This window comes from Sciurus vulgaris, assembly GCF_902686455.1.
Source record: "Sciurus vulgaris genome assembly, chromosome: 3".
Lineage (NCBI taxonomy): Eukaryota > Metazoa > Chordata > Mammalia > Rodentia > Sciuridae > Sciurus > Sciurus vulgaris.
Window position 1 is genome coordinate 52730290 of NC_136463.1, and position 14482 is coordinate 52744771.

Consider the following 14482-nt stretch of genomic DNA (forward strand, 5'->3'; position numbering starts at 1 on the left):
TTTTCCCATATTTTCATTTCAGTTGTTCCTGGGCATCCTGAACTTTGCACTCCAGTCTGAGGGCTCCAAAGAATAGCTGCCATGGCAACCGTTTCCATGTTTTTGTCACCAAGGTTCTCAACACTCAGTGTGAACTCTGAGGGTGGGGGTTGGGGGAGCCCTCCATCACAGACAAGTGGCTGGGCTGTGTGTATTTGACTGTGCAGACGAAGGTCACCGTGGCAACTGAGTGCCCCTCAGCTAAGCAATGGGGGAGCCATCCCCGACGTCCCTAAGAGCCCCGGTTTCCTCTCACCAGGACTGAGCTGAATACAGAATGAGCCTCCCTAGGGATATGGCTATTTCCCTGCATGGCACCTCAGACCTCTGGCCTGGCCACAGTGTCCTCCCACCAGGAATGGGCTGGGCTGGGCTGGCCCAACCAGGATGCTGCAGAGGCAGCTTTGCCTGGGGCCCCTAAAAGATGCAGTTCTGATCCCAGGCCCCGATCAACTGGTGATATGGGCTGAATTATGCACACCACCAGTTCATTGAAGCCCTGTTCCTGTCCTTCAGAGAGTGACTACACTTGGAGACCGGGTCCTTACAAATGTAATTAAGATGAGGTCATGAGGGTGGGCCCTGATCCAATATGACTGGTATTCTTGTAAGAGTTCAGGGCACAGATACAGGGAAAACCACCTGAGGACACTACATGAAGGCGGCCATCTACAAACCAAGGAGCAAGGCCTCAGAAGAAAACAGCTCTGCTGATACCTTGAATCTTGAGAAAATAATCTGTTGTTTGTCACTCAGTGTGTGGCACCTTGTTCTGGCAGCCTAAGAATGAATGAATTTCAAGGACTCTGGGTGTTGGGCCTCAGACCAGGGCAGGCAACTTTGCTGAGGGGAGGCCAGAGGAAGGGCCAGCTGGACAAGGTCTAGCCTTGGACTGGTGCAGGGGGTGGGGGGTTCTTACTTCCTGGAAGACCTGCAAGCACGCTGCCTTTCAGAGCTGAAGGCTGACAAGATCTCCCCTCCCCGGCCTCTGAGCTGCTCTCTCCCACCATTAAGTGTCCTAGAAAACCCAGCAGGGCATCCAAAGCACGCCCCCCTACCCCGCACTCTCCAGACAAGACCTGAAGGGCCTGAAGGACATGTTTAACACTGAGGACCAAGGCCTGAGGACACCTCACTATCCTCAAGAATCCACAGAGAGCAATGGATGCTGGTCACTGGCCTCTGTCCTCCTTCCGCCCCTAGCAGATCCCAGCTACTCCCTGAGTGGGAGCTGCCCCAACTGTAGGGTGAGACAGCACAGGCTCAGGGGCAGGGGAGGGTGGTGGTAGGATTCATGTGATTATGCTGGAAAAACTCCACATTTCCGCTGCCCTTGGCAACGCCTCTGCACATTACACAGCCCACCAAGTATGAGCTGCACACGCGGTGCACGGGCCAAGTCCCCGCAGTGCACACACCACTGAAAATATTCAAAATACACATTGCAAGGGTGACCTCAAGCAGACCTGCTCCACACGCACCCTCACAGCCACATGGCACACCACCAGGGTGCTGCCACCCCAACCAGCTAGTTCAGAGCAGGGAGTAGCCAGGGTCATTGAGCTGCATGAGCCTAGGGTCCCCATCAAAAAAGATATTACTATGACATTACCCATCCAGAGGACTGGGCACTGTGAGTTTCAGGCAGCTCTGCCCATCCCAGGCCCATGGCTTCGTATACCCCACTCTTCATGTCAGTGTCCCTCCCAAATCCCTATGTTGGAACCTAATATCCAACGTGAGTATTAAAAGGTGGGTCACTGGGAAGTGACTAAGTTATAAGGCTCCACCCTCATGGGCAGGGTTAGTGCCCTTATAAAAGAGGATCGAGTGATGCCCCATCCCTCCTACCACATGAGGCCTGGCAACGAGGTGACGTCTTTGAAGCAGAGAGCAAGCCCTCACCAGATAACGACTCTGCTGGCACCTTGATCTGGGACCTCCCAGCCTCAGGATTATGAGCAATAAATTTCTATGGTTTATAATTACCCAGTCTAATTAATTTTGTTATGGCAGCCCTAATGGGCTAAGACACACAGTGAAACTCCACAGGCCATCAGCCTTGGCCTCCCACTATCTTTTCACTGATGTCCTAAAAGTTGTCCTCAACAAGACCAGCACCTCTGGTGAGGAGCCCCCACCCTCTGATCAGAAAGGTGAGATGAGATGAACCTCAGGAAGGCAGACCACGAAATCAGCCGAGGGAGATGTGAGACTGCTCCTCAGTGAGGGCTAGCTGACAGGAAGTGGGCAGAGCCATAAGGCAGTGGAGACAGGAAGAGTCCTGAGGCAGATGCTGGCAGGGACCCCCACTGGCTGGTTTTTCTGGCCCCACTATAAACAAGAAATGGCTCTATCTGAGGACTGCAGATCTCCCCTCCCCTGCTCCAAGTCCTGGTTCACCACATGACATAAGAGCTCAAAGGCATAGTGGCACACACCTGTAATCCCAGTGGCCCAGGAGGCTAAGACAGGAGGATCGTGGGTTCAAAGCCAACCTCAGCAGAAGTGAGGCACTAAGCAACTCAGGGAGACCCTGTCTCTAAATTTAAAATACAAAATAGGAATGTGGCTTACTGGTTGAGTGCCTCTGAGTCCAATCCCTGGTATCCTCCAAAAAATAAAATAAGGGCTCCGCTCTAGCAACTGCTGTTAGTGAGCTGGTATGCTTTTCTGTGGCACAGACAAAATCAGGGCTGGTAAGTTGGATCTGGAACCCTTTAGGCTGAAGAAGCTGACCGGTTGGGCTGACTGCAGGCCCAGGGGAAGAAGCAGCACTGCAGGTGGGAGGAGAGGCCGAGGAAGAGCAAGGAGAGAGGGCGGGCAGACTCGAGAGCCAGAGTTGGCCTCCATAGTCTGGGCCAGGGGTCAAGCTGCTCCCTCAGCAAGTTGGGGGTTCACAGGAAGGGCTTCCTCAGCCACCAGGGCAGAGCATATCACAAGGACTCCTGGGCCCTAATTCAGGCCTGTCGCTCTGGCTAGCAGAGGTACTCCTTTACTCTGTCCCTTAGCAGAGGCCCTGCTGTGGCCCCAGGGCATGAGAAGGAGGCTAAGGGCTGGGCTCACGGGGAGCCAGACTTGAAGGGCAGCTTGTGCTGCTCCTGGCTGAGAAAGGGGTGGCTAGGAAATAGGCCCAGGGCAGGCGGGGTGCCTTGAGCTGCTTCCCTTTTAGACAAAGTGGGGGCAGAATTCAACTTGCTGCCTTCCCCACCCCTGGCTGCAGTGCAAGGCACCAACATGTCCTTCCACGTGTTGGAAGCAGAGGATGCCTCGACCTCCCTAGAGTCCCAGCATTGGGGAAATTCCACGACATCAAAGGCAACTTGAGAAGTAGGGAGCTCCAAGTCACAGCCTGTACTTGAATTCCTCCAAAGCGGGGGACTTGCTGCCCCATGGCAGCCCTGCCCTCTGCCCAGAGCCCCAGGTCACTCAAAAACCTGCTTCCCTCCCTTCCCGGCTCCAGTCCAGGGCCTGTGAGCTCCAGGCCTTCCAAACCTGGCATTGCCACCACCCTGGAGCTAACCAATGCCTCTGAGGTTTGGGGAAACTCTGGCTAAGATGAACACTCCTGACCTGGGCCGAGTCCAAGGCCAAGCTGCATGGACAAGAAAGATGCTGCTCAGTCACATGCCCGCTGGGAACTGATCCTTAGAGGAAAGGGCCCAGCTCTGGCTAAACCACCTGCTGGACGGACCGTGGGGGAAAGGAGTGGCTGCTGGCTGCCCCCCTTTCCCCGACAAGGCCTGAGTGCATGGGATACCTCCGTGGGGAGGCTTCCTGCCGCTCAGAGGTCTCCTAGATTTATGGGCTGTCCAGGTGGGCCTCCAGGGGTCTCCGAGTAGCTGCCCCTCCCAAGGAGGCTTGGGTGGTCGACCCTTGCTTCCCAGCCCAGCCTGTTGGGTGGGGCTAGCTTGGGAAGGCTTGTCACCCATCTGCCCAAAACCAGTGGCCAGGATGAGTGGGGGAGGACACTAACCCCACAGAAACCATTAAAACCATGCAGCCCCGTAAATCTCTCAGTACAGAAGACAAGTCATGAGCCGCAGCTGCTTTCATAAAATGCAGCTCTGACCACACTTCCTGGTCTAGCCAAGCTTTGTTCCCAGGGCCCATCTGTCCAGAGAAGCAGCAGGTCCCTGCTGGGAGGCTAGGTGTCAAAGCAGCCCTGGGTAGTTTTCGTCACTGAAGTGAAGGATCACCACAGCAGATCCCAGTCACAGCCTTGGGTCTCCCAGAGCTGCCTGTCCTCCCCTATCATGTGCCCTCAAAGCCCTGCGTTAGACCTTGGACAAGAGAGGGACACCCAACTTAGGAATGGCTGAAGGTCTGCCCCCCTCAACCAAAGAAGTAAGGGCAGGCCTCCTAGTCTCAGAAGTAAAAGCTGTGTGGATATTGCCTGTGTCCCCTGCCAGGTCCTGGAATTGGGCTTTCTCCTTGGGAAGAGAAAGGGGCTGGGTGTCAGAGAGAATCTGGTTTTCCAGGGATCCCTCAAGGAGGGAACATCAAAGAGGTTTGAGAATTGGAGAGCCAGACTCACAGGGCGGTATCAGCCCCGTTCCCTGAGAGGTGAACTCTGGCCTGGCCAGTGCCACTACCCACAGGCTCACAAGCAAAAAGAGAGCAGGGGACTGGCCAGCCTGCTTTGCAGGAGGGGAGCTGGTCCCTGCCTGGCCCCAACTGGGACACCGTTTATCACAGTGGACGGCCCCTTCAGCCCAAGAGGGAAAGAGCCTGCAGCCTAGGAAGGGCGCTCAAGGCTACCACCTTCACCCCGTGAGGAGAAATGGAAACCGCCTGACAGCCTCCTAATCCAGGGCTCGCTCCCCGGGTAGGGTGGGGTGGGGTAGGGTGGGGTAACCTACCCACCCCCCGCTGCTCAGCACTGAAGGGAGAAGCATTCTGTGATCAGGGAGACAGAGCCATGGGGAGATGGGAGAAGACAGGCGGTGCCTGGCTGGTGTCCCTCAACCCAACATTGTACCAACGTCCTGGGCATGCTGGACAGATCCCCACCCAGACCCCATTCTAAGCCTCAGCATCCCTGTCTGTAATATGGGAAGAAATACCACTCACCAGATGGCCTCCTTGGCCTCTTCAAGCCACCCCTGACCACCCCTTCTTCCTGAAAGCAGGGTATCAGAGAAGAGGAGGAATGTGAGATGAGAGGACGCTCCAGGGAACATGGTGGACTAGGACCCGGCACTGCTAATCAGACCCGGGGTTTCTGCCTCTCCCCTCTTGGCACTCTCACCCAGGGGTGGGAGGCCAGCTCTGGGCTGGGATGGGCTCAGAGCCCCCAGCAACATAGCATTCAGCCCACACTAGGCTCCCAAGAAGTGGGGAGGGGGTTGTGGGCTCAGGGGCTTTTCTGTCCAGTTGTCACTGGGGCTGTCTGGCCCTCCCTGCCCAACACAGTGGTCACCCACATTCCATGACCTCAGGCTGACTCACATGCACCCAGCTCCACATCTGGTCTCCATATGGGGCTGGCACTCTTGGGGGGGAGGTCACATCTGGCTGGGGAAATCAGAGGATCCCCAGGGGGCCAGTGACCCTGGGGAGGGGTCAGTGAGCCTCTGAGACACCAGGCCACATGCTGCTGGCTGGTCTGTGACCTGTTCTCTGAACCTGGGGACTATGCTCAGGGGAGACGGCCCTCTGCCAGCTGCCCCCGGCCCTCAGCTAGGGTCCTGCCTTTGTGGGGGTAGCCCCTGGGTGCTCCTCTAATATCTGTGCCCTCTCCCCAGAAGTCACTCCATGCTGCAGAGGCGCTAATTTCATCTCCATGATGGCATTCACAACCTGTCCAATTCTCTGCACTTCAAAGGACAGCACCTGGTCAGGAGTAGGTACTGACCCCAAGGTCAATGAACGGAAGGAAGGACAGGGCACTCGTGAGGGAGAGAGGCCAGCATCCAGGAGACCCCACGTCCCTAGGGCTAGTTGGAAGGAAGAAGTCTGAGTTGTGAGACCCTCCTACCACATGGCTCATCGCTTTGCCAGTCTAAGTCACTAGGCAAGAGCTGGGCTCTGTCTACTATCCAGCACCTCCACTGTAACAGCACTGCCACCAATGCCACACTCTTCAGTCCACACAAGCTCCACATAATCCACAGTCCCCTCCACCACCAGCCTCTTTTCCACATTGACCTCCACTGCCTGCTGGGCGGCTCTTCCCATGGGGTACCTGATATCAGTCAGAACCCTGCCCCCGTGCCAGGCCGCTTCGGCCACACCAGCACATACACACACACAGACACAGGGCCTCGGAGACCCAGCTTCTCCCCACAGATGCCAACGGCGCTTCCCCCTCGAGCAGCATCCTTCAAGATCATCCTGTGGGCTCTCGGGAGGAAGGCTCAAGACGATCATGTTGTGAAAACTTTTTGATTTTCCACCTAGTGGTGCCAAGATGTCTTTCAACAAAAGGGGTGACTAATAAACATTTCTGGGAACGAATCATTTTTCCAGGAACTGGCAAAAGCGAGATGATCTCACCTTTCAGAATGTGAACTGTCTGTCTGCCCCCCGCCGCTCTGTTTGCATACTCAGGGGAAGGAAGCCGCCAGGGGAAGCACCCAGGCCACCCGAGGCAGACACCAGGGGCCCAGGAGCCACCTTCATGGGGTCAGGGTGGATTCTGTGGCTGAGGAGGCTGACGCTGGCCTCTCTCTCCAGCTTCCCTAGGTGCCCCCTCGCACCCAGAACCCCGCATGCACAACTCTCTAATCTCACCGGCCCGAGGGAGCGTCTGTGCTGGGAGGCTTCTCTCTCTGCTTGGCCCAGTGAACACCGGCTCCCAGGCTCCCTCCTCCAGAAGCCTTTCCTCCTGATCCCCTCCAGAGGCTGCGCCATGCTTTGCGTAGGCCCATTTAGGCTGTGACCAGGCCATATGTCCACCCTTCTGTGGCTCTCATCTGTGCATCTGTGAACTCCCAGAGGACCAAGACTGGGTATTAAGCAGATCTGTGAGCTCAGCACCCAGGAGAGCACAGGGCACAGAGCAGGTGCTCAACAAATGGGTGCAGAGGGAGCATTGTGGAGTAGCAAGGGACGTGAGGGACCCACACTGCCATGGGCTATGCACTGCCATGATGGAGTGTGTGTGTGTGTGTGTGTGTGTGTGTGTGTGGTTTGTTGTGGTGCCTGTGAGCAGCCACACGAGATGGGGGAGGTCATGCAAATGTGAGGAGGTGCATGGGGACCAGGCAGGGGAAGCTTTGCCCAAGGGGCAGCGGGACAAGATAGTATAAGGAGGAAGGAAGGGAGAGGGGCAGGAGAGAGCCAGGAAGCCCCTCGTGGCTGGCCTGAGGAGGAATACTGACCTCCAATGGCCGAAGCCTCTGGAGCCCCAGCCTCCAGGTGAAGGTGTCTCTGGGCAGGTAACTCCAATGGGGATGTGGTCTGCCTGTGTCTGAGCCGGTTCAAGGGAATGCAAGAGTGGTGCTGAACACACTTTTACACACACGCAAGCACACTTGCTCTGAGGAGTCACACAAACAGCACCTCCAAGGCGAGGCTTTCCTCAGAAGTCGCCAAGAGTTGTGAAACACTTGCGAAGAATAAATCCTGTCTTCCATGGACCACAGGTCCCACTCGACCTTCTCCTTGGCTCTTTTTCAAGCATTTGCAAGGTGAGCTAGATTCCCCTAGAGGGCAACAGAGGACTGAGGTGGCCAGTAGAGGTGCAGACAGGTGACAGATGACAAAGTCTCTGTGGGCTCCTGCCCCTTAGAAATGGTGCCTGGCATGGCAGGGGCTATGGCAGGGTGTCTTGTTGAGGAGGCTGTCATGTCCCCTTGACTGCACCTCATGGAACAGATGAATAAATGGGCCCAGACTGGTAAAGCTCCCTGTTCAAGCACACGACAAATTAGGACTCTCCATCTCCAGATTCCGGGGCCAGACTCCTTTCCCTACAGTCAGGGATCTGCATGGGGGTCTCTCTGCAGTATGACGCTGGGGCCCTCCCACCCCCATTCCCTCCCATCTTGCTGGGTGTCCACCCCAACCCTTCCAAGCCGGGCCCAGGGCACTGGCAGACACATCTGAACAAGCACAGGGCAGGGTCAGCACATCCAGGCCAGCCCAGGTCTTTTCCTATAGGCCTCCTTGGCCTGCAGCTTTCTGTCCATTTGTCACTGCCCAGGGTCAGGATTCCTAAACCCATGGTCTTCAATGGCACCACATCAGGCCTCTACAGAGCAGGCCTGGAGGAAGAAGGGGTCTGAGGCCTTTGCTCAGCAGGAGTGGCAAACCCAAAGTCCTAATTAGCCACTTCTGGAACATCCAAGTAACCTGGATGTAAAGGGAATGTGTTCCCTAATTGGCCCCCTGCCAGGCTGTCAGTCAGAGAAGAGCAGGGACCATGCAGCCTCTTCTTTGGCCCACAGCCTCACCTCTCTGATCCCTCAGCTGGCTCCCTCCTGTTCACATCTCCTGTCCACACCTGGGCTGGCCCACATCTCCCCTGGGTGTGGGAGGGCACCCCCATGCACACTTCATCCAGGGGTCCAGGGTCCTCCATGAGGCCTGGCAGACCCCAACCTCAAGACTGCATCCTCCAGCCTCAGAGCAAAGCCAGAACAGTTGCTAGGCTTTCCTGGCAACACCCATGGGCCCGGCATTGTGTGCAGTGCCCTGCCCAGGCCCTGTGGGTGCCACTTACTCCTTCCTTCCCAAGTCAAGCTCCCTCCTCACCCTGTCTGACTCTTCTGAAACCTCCCTAGAACCCCGTGTGACCCCTCTCTTCCAGACTCGTTAGCCATCGAGCTGGGTTGGAGAGACTCCCTAATTCTTAAATGACCCTATTTTACAGAAATAGCTATAGAACCGGAACACCCCCACCCCAGCACTATGACTTAGATGTGGTTTGTCCCCACAAAAACTCATGTTGAGGCCTGGTCCTCAGGGTAATGGTATTGACAGGTGGTGGGGCCTTTAAGAGACACTCTGGGTCATGAGAGATTCACCTTCAAGAAAGGATTTAAATACTTCCCCAAAGAGTAGATTATCTCAAGAGCAGATTGTTATAAAACATCTGGTCCCTGATGTCCCCTCCTCTCTTTCATTGTATCCTACTTCTCTTCCATTGTTCCCTAAGAGTTGATGCAACAGGAGGCCCTCACCAGAAGCTGAGCAGGTACTGTCACCATGCTCTAGGACTTTCAGAACCGTGAGTCAAAATAAACCTGTTTTCTTTATAAATTACCCAGTCTTGGGTATTTTGTTATAGAAACAGAAAATGGACTAATACAGAATCTCCCCTTCCCCACAAGGGACACTGGAGAATGAGACAAGGCAGTATTAGGCAGCAGGTTAGGGGCATGGTTAGGACAATGAAACCTATTATGTCCTCATGTCCCATATACAGGATACCTATAAAAATTTAAAATGAGCAACAATGTTACAATAATGGTATATTCATTTCTCATTGTAATTTTTTATAGGTGTCCTATATATGGGATGCTGGGACATAATAGTTAACTGGTGACACAACAGGCCTAGACCTTGTCAGGTCCCAGTGTGGGGCCCCCACACCTCCCCTGTAACCTATTCCTCAAATCTTCACCTGCAACAGACACGTGAACATCTGGGCGACACAACTGAGTGGCAGAGATGGGGCAGGAACAGGGGCCACCGTGCGGTCTGGAAAGGTAGACACACCAGGCTGACCTTCACCTTTCTGAGCCTTGTGATGGATGGGGTCTGGGGGCTAATAGTGATGGAGAAGGAAGAGCCCAGGGAAAGCTGCTGTGGAGGGAGGAGACTGGGCCACCCCTTGGCTGTGACTAAGCAAGACCGCTGACCAGCAGGGCTAGTGTCCCCATCTGTAATCTGAAGCAATGGAAGCCCACTATCTCTGACACCTGCTTCATTCGGATAACCACGGGGAAGTCAGGGGTTGACAAGGAGAGGCCCAGTGAGGGAACAGAGGGCCACCTGGAACCCAGCAGGGGTCAGACGGGATAGCCCTGAGCTCCTGACTACAAAGAAGGGTGTAGAGTTCGGAAGATAGAGGGTTTGCTTGCTGAGGGGCCCGGAGAACACTGAGCAGGGCCAGGTGCCCACTGGTTATCAGAGGAGAAGGAGGCAGAGTACCGCAGCCAAACCAACACTCCAATGCGACAAAACCAGCCTAAGTAACATCAGATGGGGAACGGGATCTATTCCAGTTAAAGTTTGATTTTTCCTTCTTTTCCACTTGAAGAACAGAATAGAAGCTGCAGGTCGGCACCTTCCAGAAACACAACTCCCCCTTCTAACCTCTTCCTCCCAGGGCAGCTACTTAAAGGGTCCTTCAAGACCAGACCCAAATAAAGGAACAGAATCCTTTTCCCAAGCAGGCCCACCCGTTCCCTCCCTCCCGCCCCCCTGCCCAGTCCCCCTGGGCCTGCACAGGCCAAGGAGAGAGGGAAGATGGGAAGGTGGGCCTTTCCCTAGGACTCACACTGCCCGGGTCTGCTGCTTTGCTACGAGCAGCACTGGGGGGGTCCCAGGTCCAAACCCCCCAAGTCTCCTGCTCACAGGAGGGCCAGGAGGGGCCTGCCTCACTGGCCCCAGCAGATGCTGGAGGCCCAGGGCTAGGAGAACACGTTCCCTGCAGCTTGGGCCACATGGGCTTCTGCCAAAACGACTCGGAGCCCCTCCTGTGGTGTCACCCTGGCTTGGAGACAGTATACTTCCTTTATCTTCAAATGACAGCCAAATGTGTTGTCAAAATCTAGGTTGATTTCCCTGAGGAGTTGGAAGCCTCTGCACTGCCTGGTGATGGCTGTATCTTAAAGGGGCTTTCAGGAATTTACTGTGGGCCTCAGAGGGGCCTTGAATGTCAATGCCCACGCCTGGCAACTACTGAACTGACCATAAATTCTGCCAGTCGCTCTTGCTTCATCCTGTGGGGGGACAGGCAGCGTGGCAGGGAGTGTGGCTGGATTACTAGGGTCTTGCCCTGGCTTCAGTGTGGGTGCGTGTGTGTTGTGTGTGTGTGTGTGTGTGTGTGTGTGTGTGTATGTGTGTGTGTGTTGATCTGTGTGTATATACATATGCTCTCACACATATACATATGCAATAAAATTAGAAGGTTTTAGAAGTTCTCAACATTCCTCATTATTCATCATTTTGTGCAAAAAAGGTCTTGGCCATTGTCCTTAATTAAGAAGCAAAGTTTATAGGCATTTATGAAAATATAAAAAAATCAACCCACTATTAGGTATAACTATAATGCACTAATTAAAAAAAAAGTCTGGTTCTAGTCGGTGGCCCAGGGAGAGCTCTCTGAAGCCTGGGTCCAGGGCAGGGCTGCTCAATCCCCTCTGGGTCAGGAAAGGGCTAGAACCTTTACAATGCAGATTCCCCAGCCTCCCTGCAGCAGAGAAGAAATATTCTAAACACAGTGGGAGCTCCTACCACCTTTCTGACACCTTGATGACCCTCCTTTGAGCCACACAGACTCAAGATGAATGTCCACAGGATGCATGAGGACATAGAAGATCAGAGAGGGCAAGTGAGGGGTCTGCAGCCACACAGCCCCCAGCAGAGGCAGAGCAAAGGCTAGAGCCCAACCTGGAAATCCCAGTCCCAGAGTTTCCCACTGGCCCACGTGGCTCTCCACAGGGAGAGAGGGAGAACCCAGGCCCCTGTGGCCCCTCACACCCTCTGTCCTTGAGGTCCACGGTGGAAGAGAGAAGAAATTCCTGGGTGTGGGATCCATTGGTCACAGGGATTCCATGCCCGATGTGCACCCCAGGCTGCCTGCACCCCGAGTCCAGCTCTCTGCTGGCCACATGGCCCCACCCCGCTTTCCAGCGCGGGCTCCACTCACCATAGTCCTTCTTGCAGTACTTTTTCATGTTAATCTTCAGCTTCCCTTTGGAGGCCTTGCAGTAGGACTCGCAGTCTGCAGGAGGGGCAGAGAGCACAGACAGAAACTAATTAGGCTGGCGATGAATAGGCTGGCGGGCCGGGCGGGAGGCCGCCCCCGAAATACCCAGAGGCCTGTGATACCCATGGGCCAGGCCGAGCGGGCGGCCATTCAGGGCAGGCCCAGCCTTCTAAAGAGGCCCTTGGGACAAAAGGCCCCTGCCTGACCCCCTCCTCCTCTGGCCTGACGAATCCTTTAGCCGCCCTGGCCTCCGTGAGAGACTCTGGGGGCTCCCGAATCATGCCACCCAGGGCTTCTGAGCACCACACAAATTCCCCCCGTTCTTAAGACGCAACTGGAGCCTGATTAAAGCCGATAGAGGCCTCATTGTCACCCCGCGCTCTGGGTCTGTGTCAGGCACTGGCTTTCATGGCGCAGAGCCTCTGGCTGGGGTCAGACCCCAACAAAAGAGGTCACAGAGGAAATTAGCAGCCCATGAAGCATTAGAAAACCCCTTTGGTGTCCACTCCACTGGAGTGTGCAAATAAAATGTCCCACGAAGAAGAGTTCAGTTCTAATGGGCCCTACTGCTGGGAGGCAGGGCTGCCGGCCCGCGTCCGGCTGCAGGGTATCACTTCGGGGGCTTCGAGGCCCTGAACGAGAGCCGGGGCCCTGAGACTGGCTTCTCCTGGAAGAAGCCCCTTCAACTCCCCAAGTGCAGATCCCCTGGCTGGACCCCAGCCCCACCTGCCCGCTCCCTGCCAGCCATGTCTGCTCTTTGACAAGAAGATGCAATTCTTTCGCTGTACCTGTGGAAATCTCCCCTCCACCCTGCCCACACCACTCAGAGTGTTGACTCTCACTGGATTCTTATAACTGTTCTCTGATAGCTGAGTGTTATTCCCATTCTGCAGACAAGAAAACTGAGGCTCAAAGAAGGTAAGCCACCAAGGTCAAGGTGGCAGAATGGAGCCATTTGTGTGGAAGTTCAGAGCAAAGCCAGGGCAAGAAATCAGGCCTCTCAGTGCACCTGCCCCCAGCCTGTGGCTAAGATCTGCAGAGAATATTCAGAGATCTCCCCATTCAGAGTCAGTCTCTGGCTCCAAAGGAGGCAATTTTCTCCTTTGAGGCCCCAGGGTACAGTACCTGGTGCCTCGATTAGTCAGCACAGCTCCATCCATTGGCTTAGGAGCCAGGGTCCCTGGCAGCCCCCTCTGCCTCCCAGGCCGTTCTCTTGGGGCCCCAAAGTAGGAACCAGGAATGGGAGGAAAAACAGCCCCCCTTGCTGCTCCTCTGTGATCTGAGCCCTTGAAACCCCCTCAGGACACCAGAGGCCACTGCATCAGCTTTTCCTATTAGCCAGATGGCTGGTCAGTTCCAGGAGTAGGGAGCTCTTGGGATGCAGGGACTGAGATGTCCAGAGACAGAGTGGCCTTCACTCAACTCTAGCCAATTCCCAGGATGGGGAAGGACGGCAGCCCCAGTACACAAGTCAACAGCACCACCCGCTCCACTGTCACCACTGCACTTCCAGGTGGGAACAGCTGTGCTGGGCCACATCTCTGCCACTCAGGGACAGATGATGCACACAGCAAAGGCACCGTGTGGCTGAGGGCAGGTTGCGCACAGTCCTGGTAGGTCCAGGGAACCAGCTCACTCCCTGATCCCTCCACTTATGGAAGCAAATTGGAATGTAAGTGGTGTCTAGTAATGTCACTGCAGGGACAGCCTCGAATCCATTTGGTGCCTTTTCTGGTTTTTTTTTTTGTTTTTTGGTTTTTTTTTTATGAAAGTTGTTGGCCCAAGTCAGTGCTTTCATTTCCAATCGGGAGGAAATCGCTGACACCCTGCCCCTCTGCCTGGGCCCAGTGAGACACACCCCTGCGACAGCCTGGGTGGAAAGAGCGTCTCTGAATGTGTCCCCTCTTCCAGGTCTTGGGGGTGGGGAGACTTTGTGGGAGGGGTTGCCAGTGCTCAGCTTAAAAAATGAGAAAGCGAAGCTCAGAGAGGTTCCAGGGCAGCTGCCCAATGGGAGCCTCGCCCCACGAGGCAGAAGGGAGGCAGACGTGCCCCGGGACAACCTCCCCCTGGACCTGCAGCATCGCTGCCCCCAGCCTAGTAACAGTCATAGAAAGCTCTTCTCTTCAGAGCCAAGTGTCCACCTGGGACAGAAATCATCCTAGAATGTGCGACATCCATCACTGCCTAATTCGCTCGATCTCCCAGAGCCTTTGTGCCAAATCACAGTCACCACCAGGCATCTCCAAGTCTGCGCTGGATAATGGCGGCAACACATGGCAGTAACATGGGACCTCCTACCTCCTTTCGGCTTCATGAGCTCTTCTCGCCCCTTCCAAACAGGTCCCATTTCACAGATGAACATCTAGGTCCAGAGAGGCTGGGAACATGCTCCCCCAGGGCCGTGTGCCTAATGAGGAAGTCTGCCTGCAGAGCCTGTGATTCTAACCTTTGGTCCCCCATCCTGGCTAAGCAGTGGAATCACCTGGAAGCTTTAAACGACACTGGTGCCTGAGACCCAGCCCCTGGAGACTTTGACTTCCTTGGCTCGGGGATTGGCCT

At 55.2% G+C, this 14482-nt stretch overlaps 1 protein-coding gene across 2 annotated transcripts in view; it reads right to left on the minus strand.

Annotated features, from left to right (window-relative positions):
- The window catches only part of NTN1 (netrin 1), a 180864-nt gene that overhangs the window by 6011 nt on the left and 160371 nt on the right, over positions 1–14482 (minus strand). For both annotated transcript variants that reach the window (XM_079134367.1, XM_079134366.1), the window contains exon 6: positions 11864–11938. In XM_079134367.1, coding sequence (XP_078990493.1) covers positions 11864–11938 — 75 coding nt within the window. The remainder of the gene's footprint in view (positions 1–11863; positions 11939–14482) is intronic.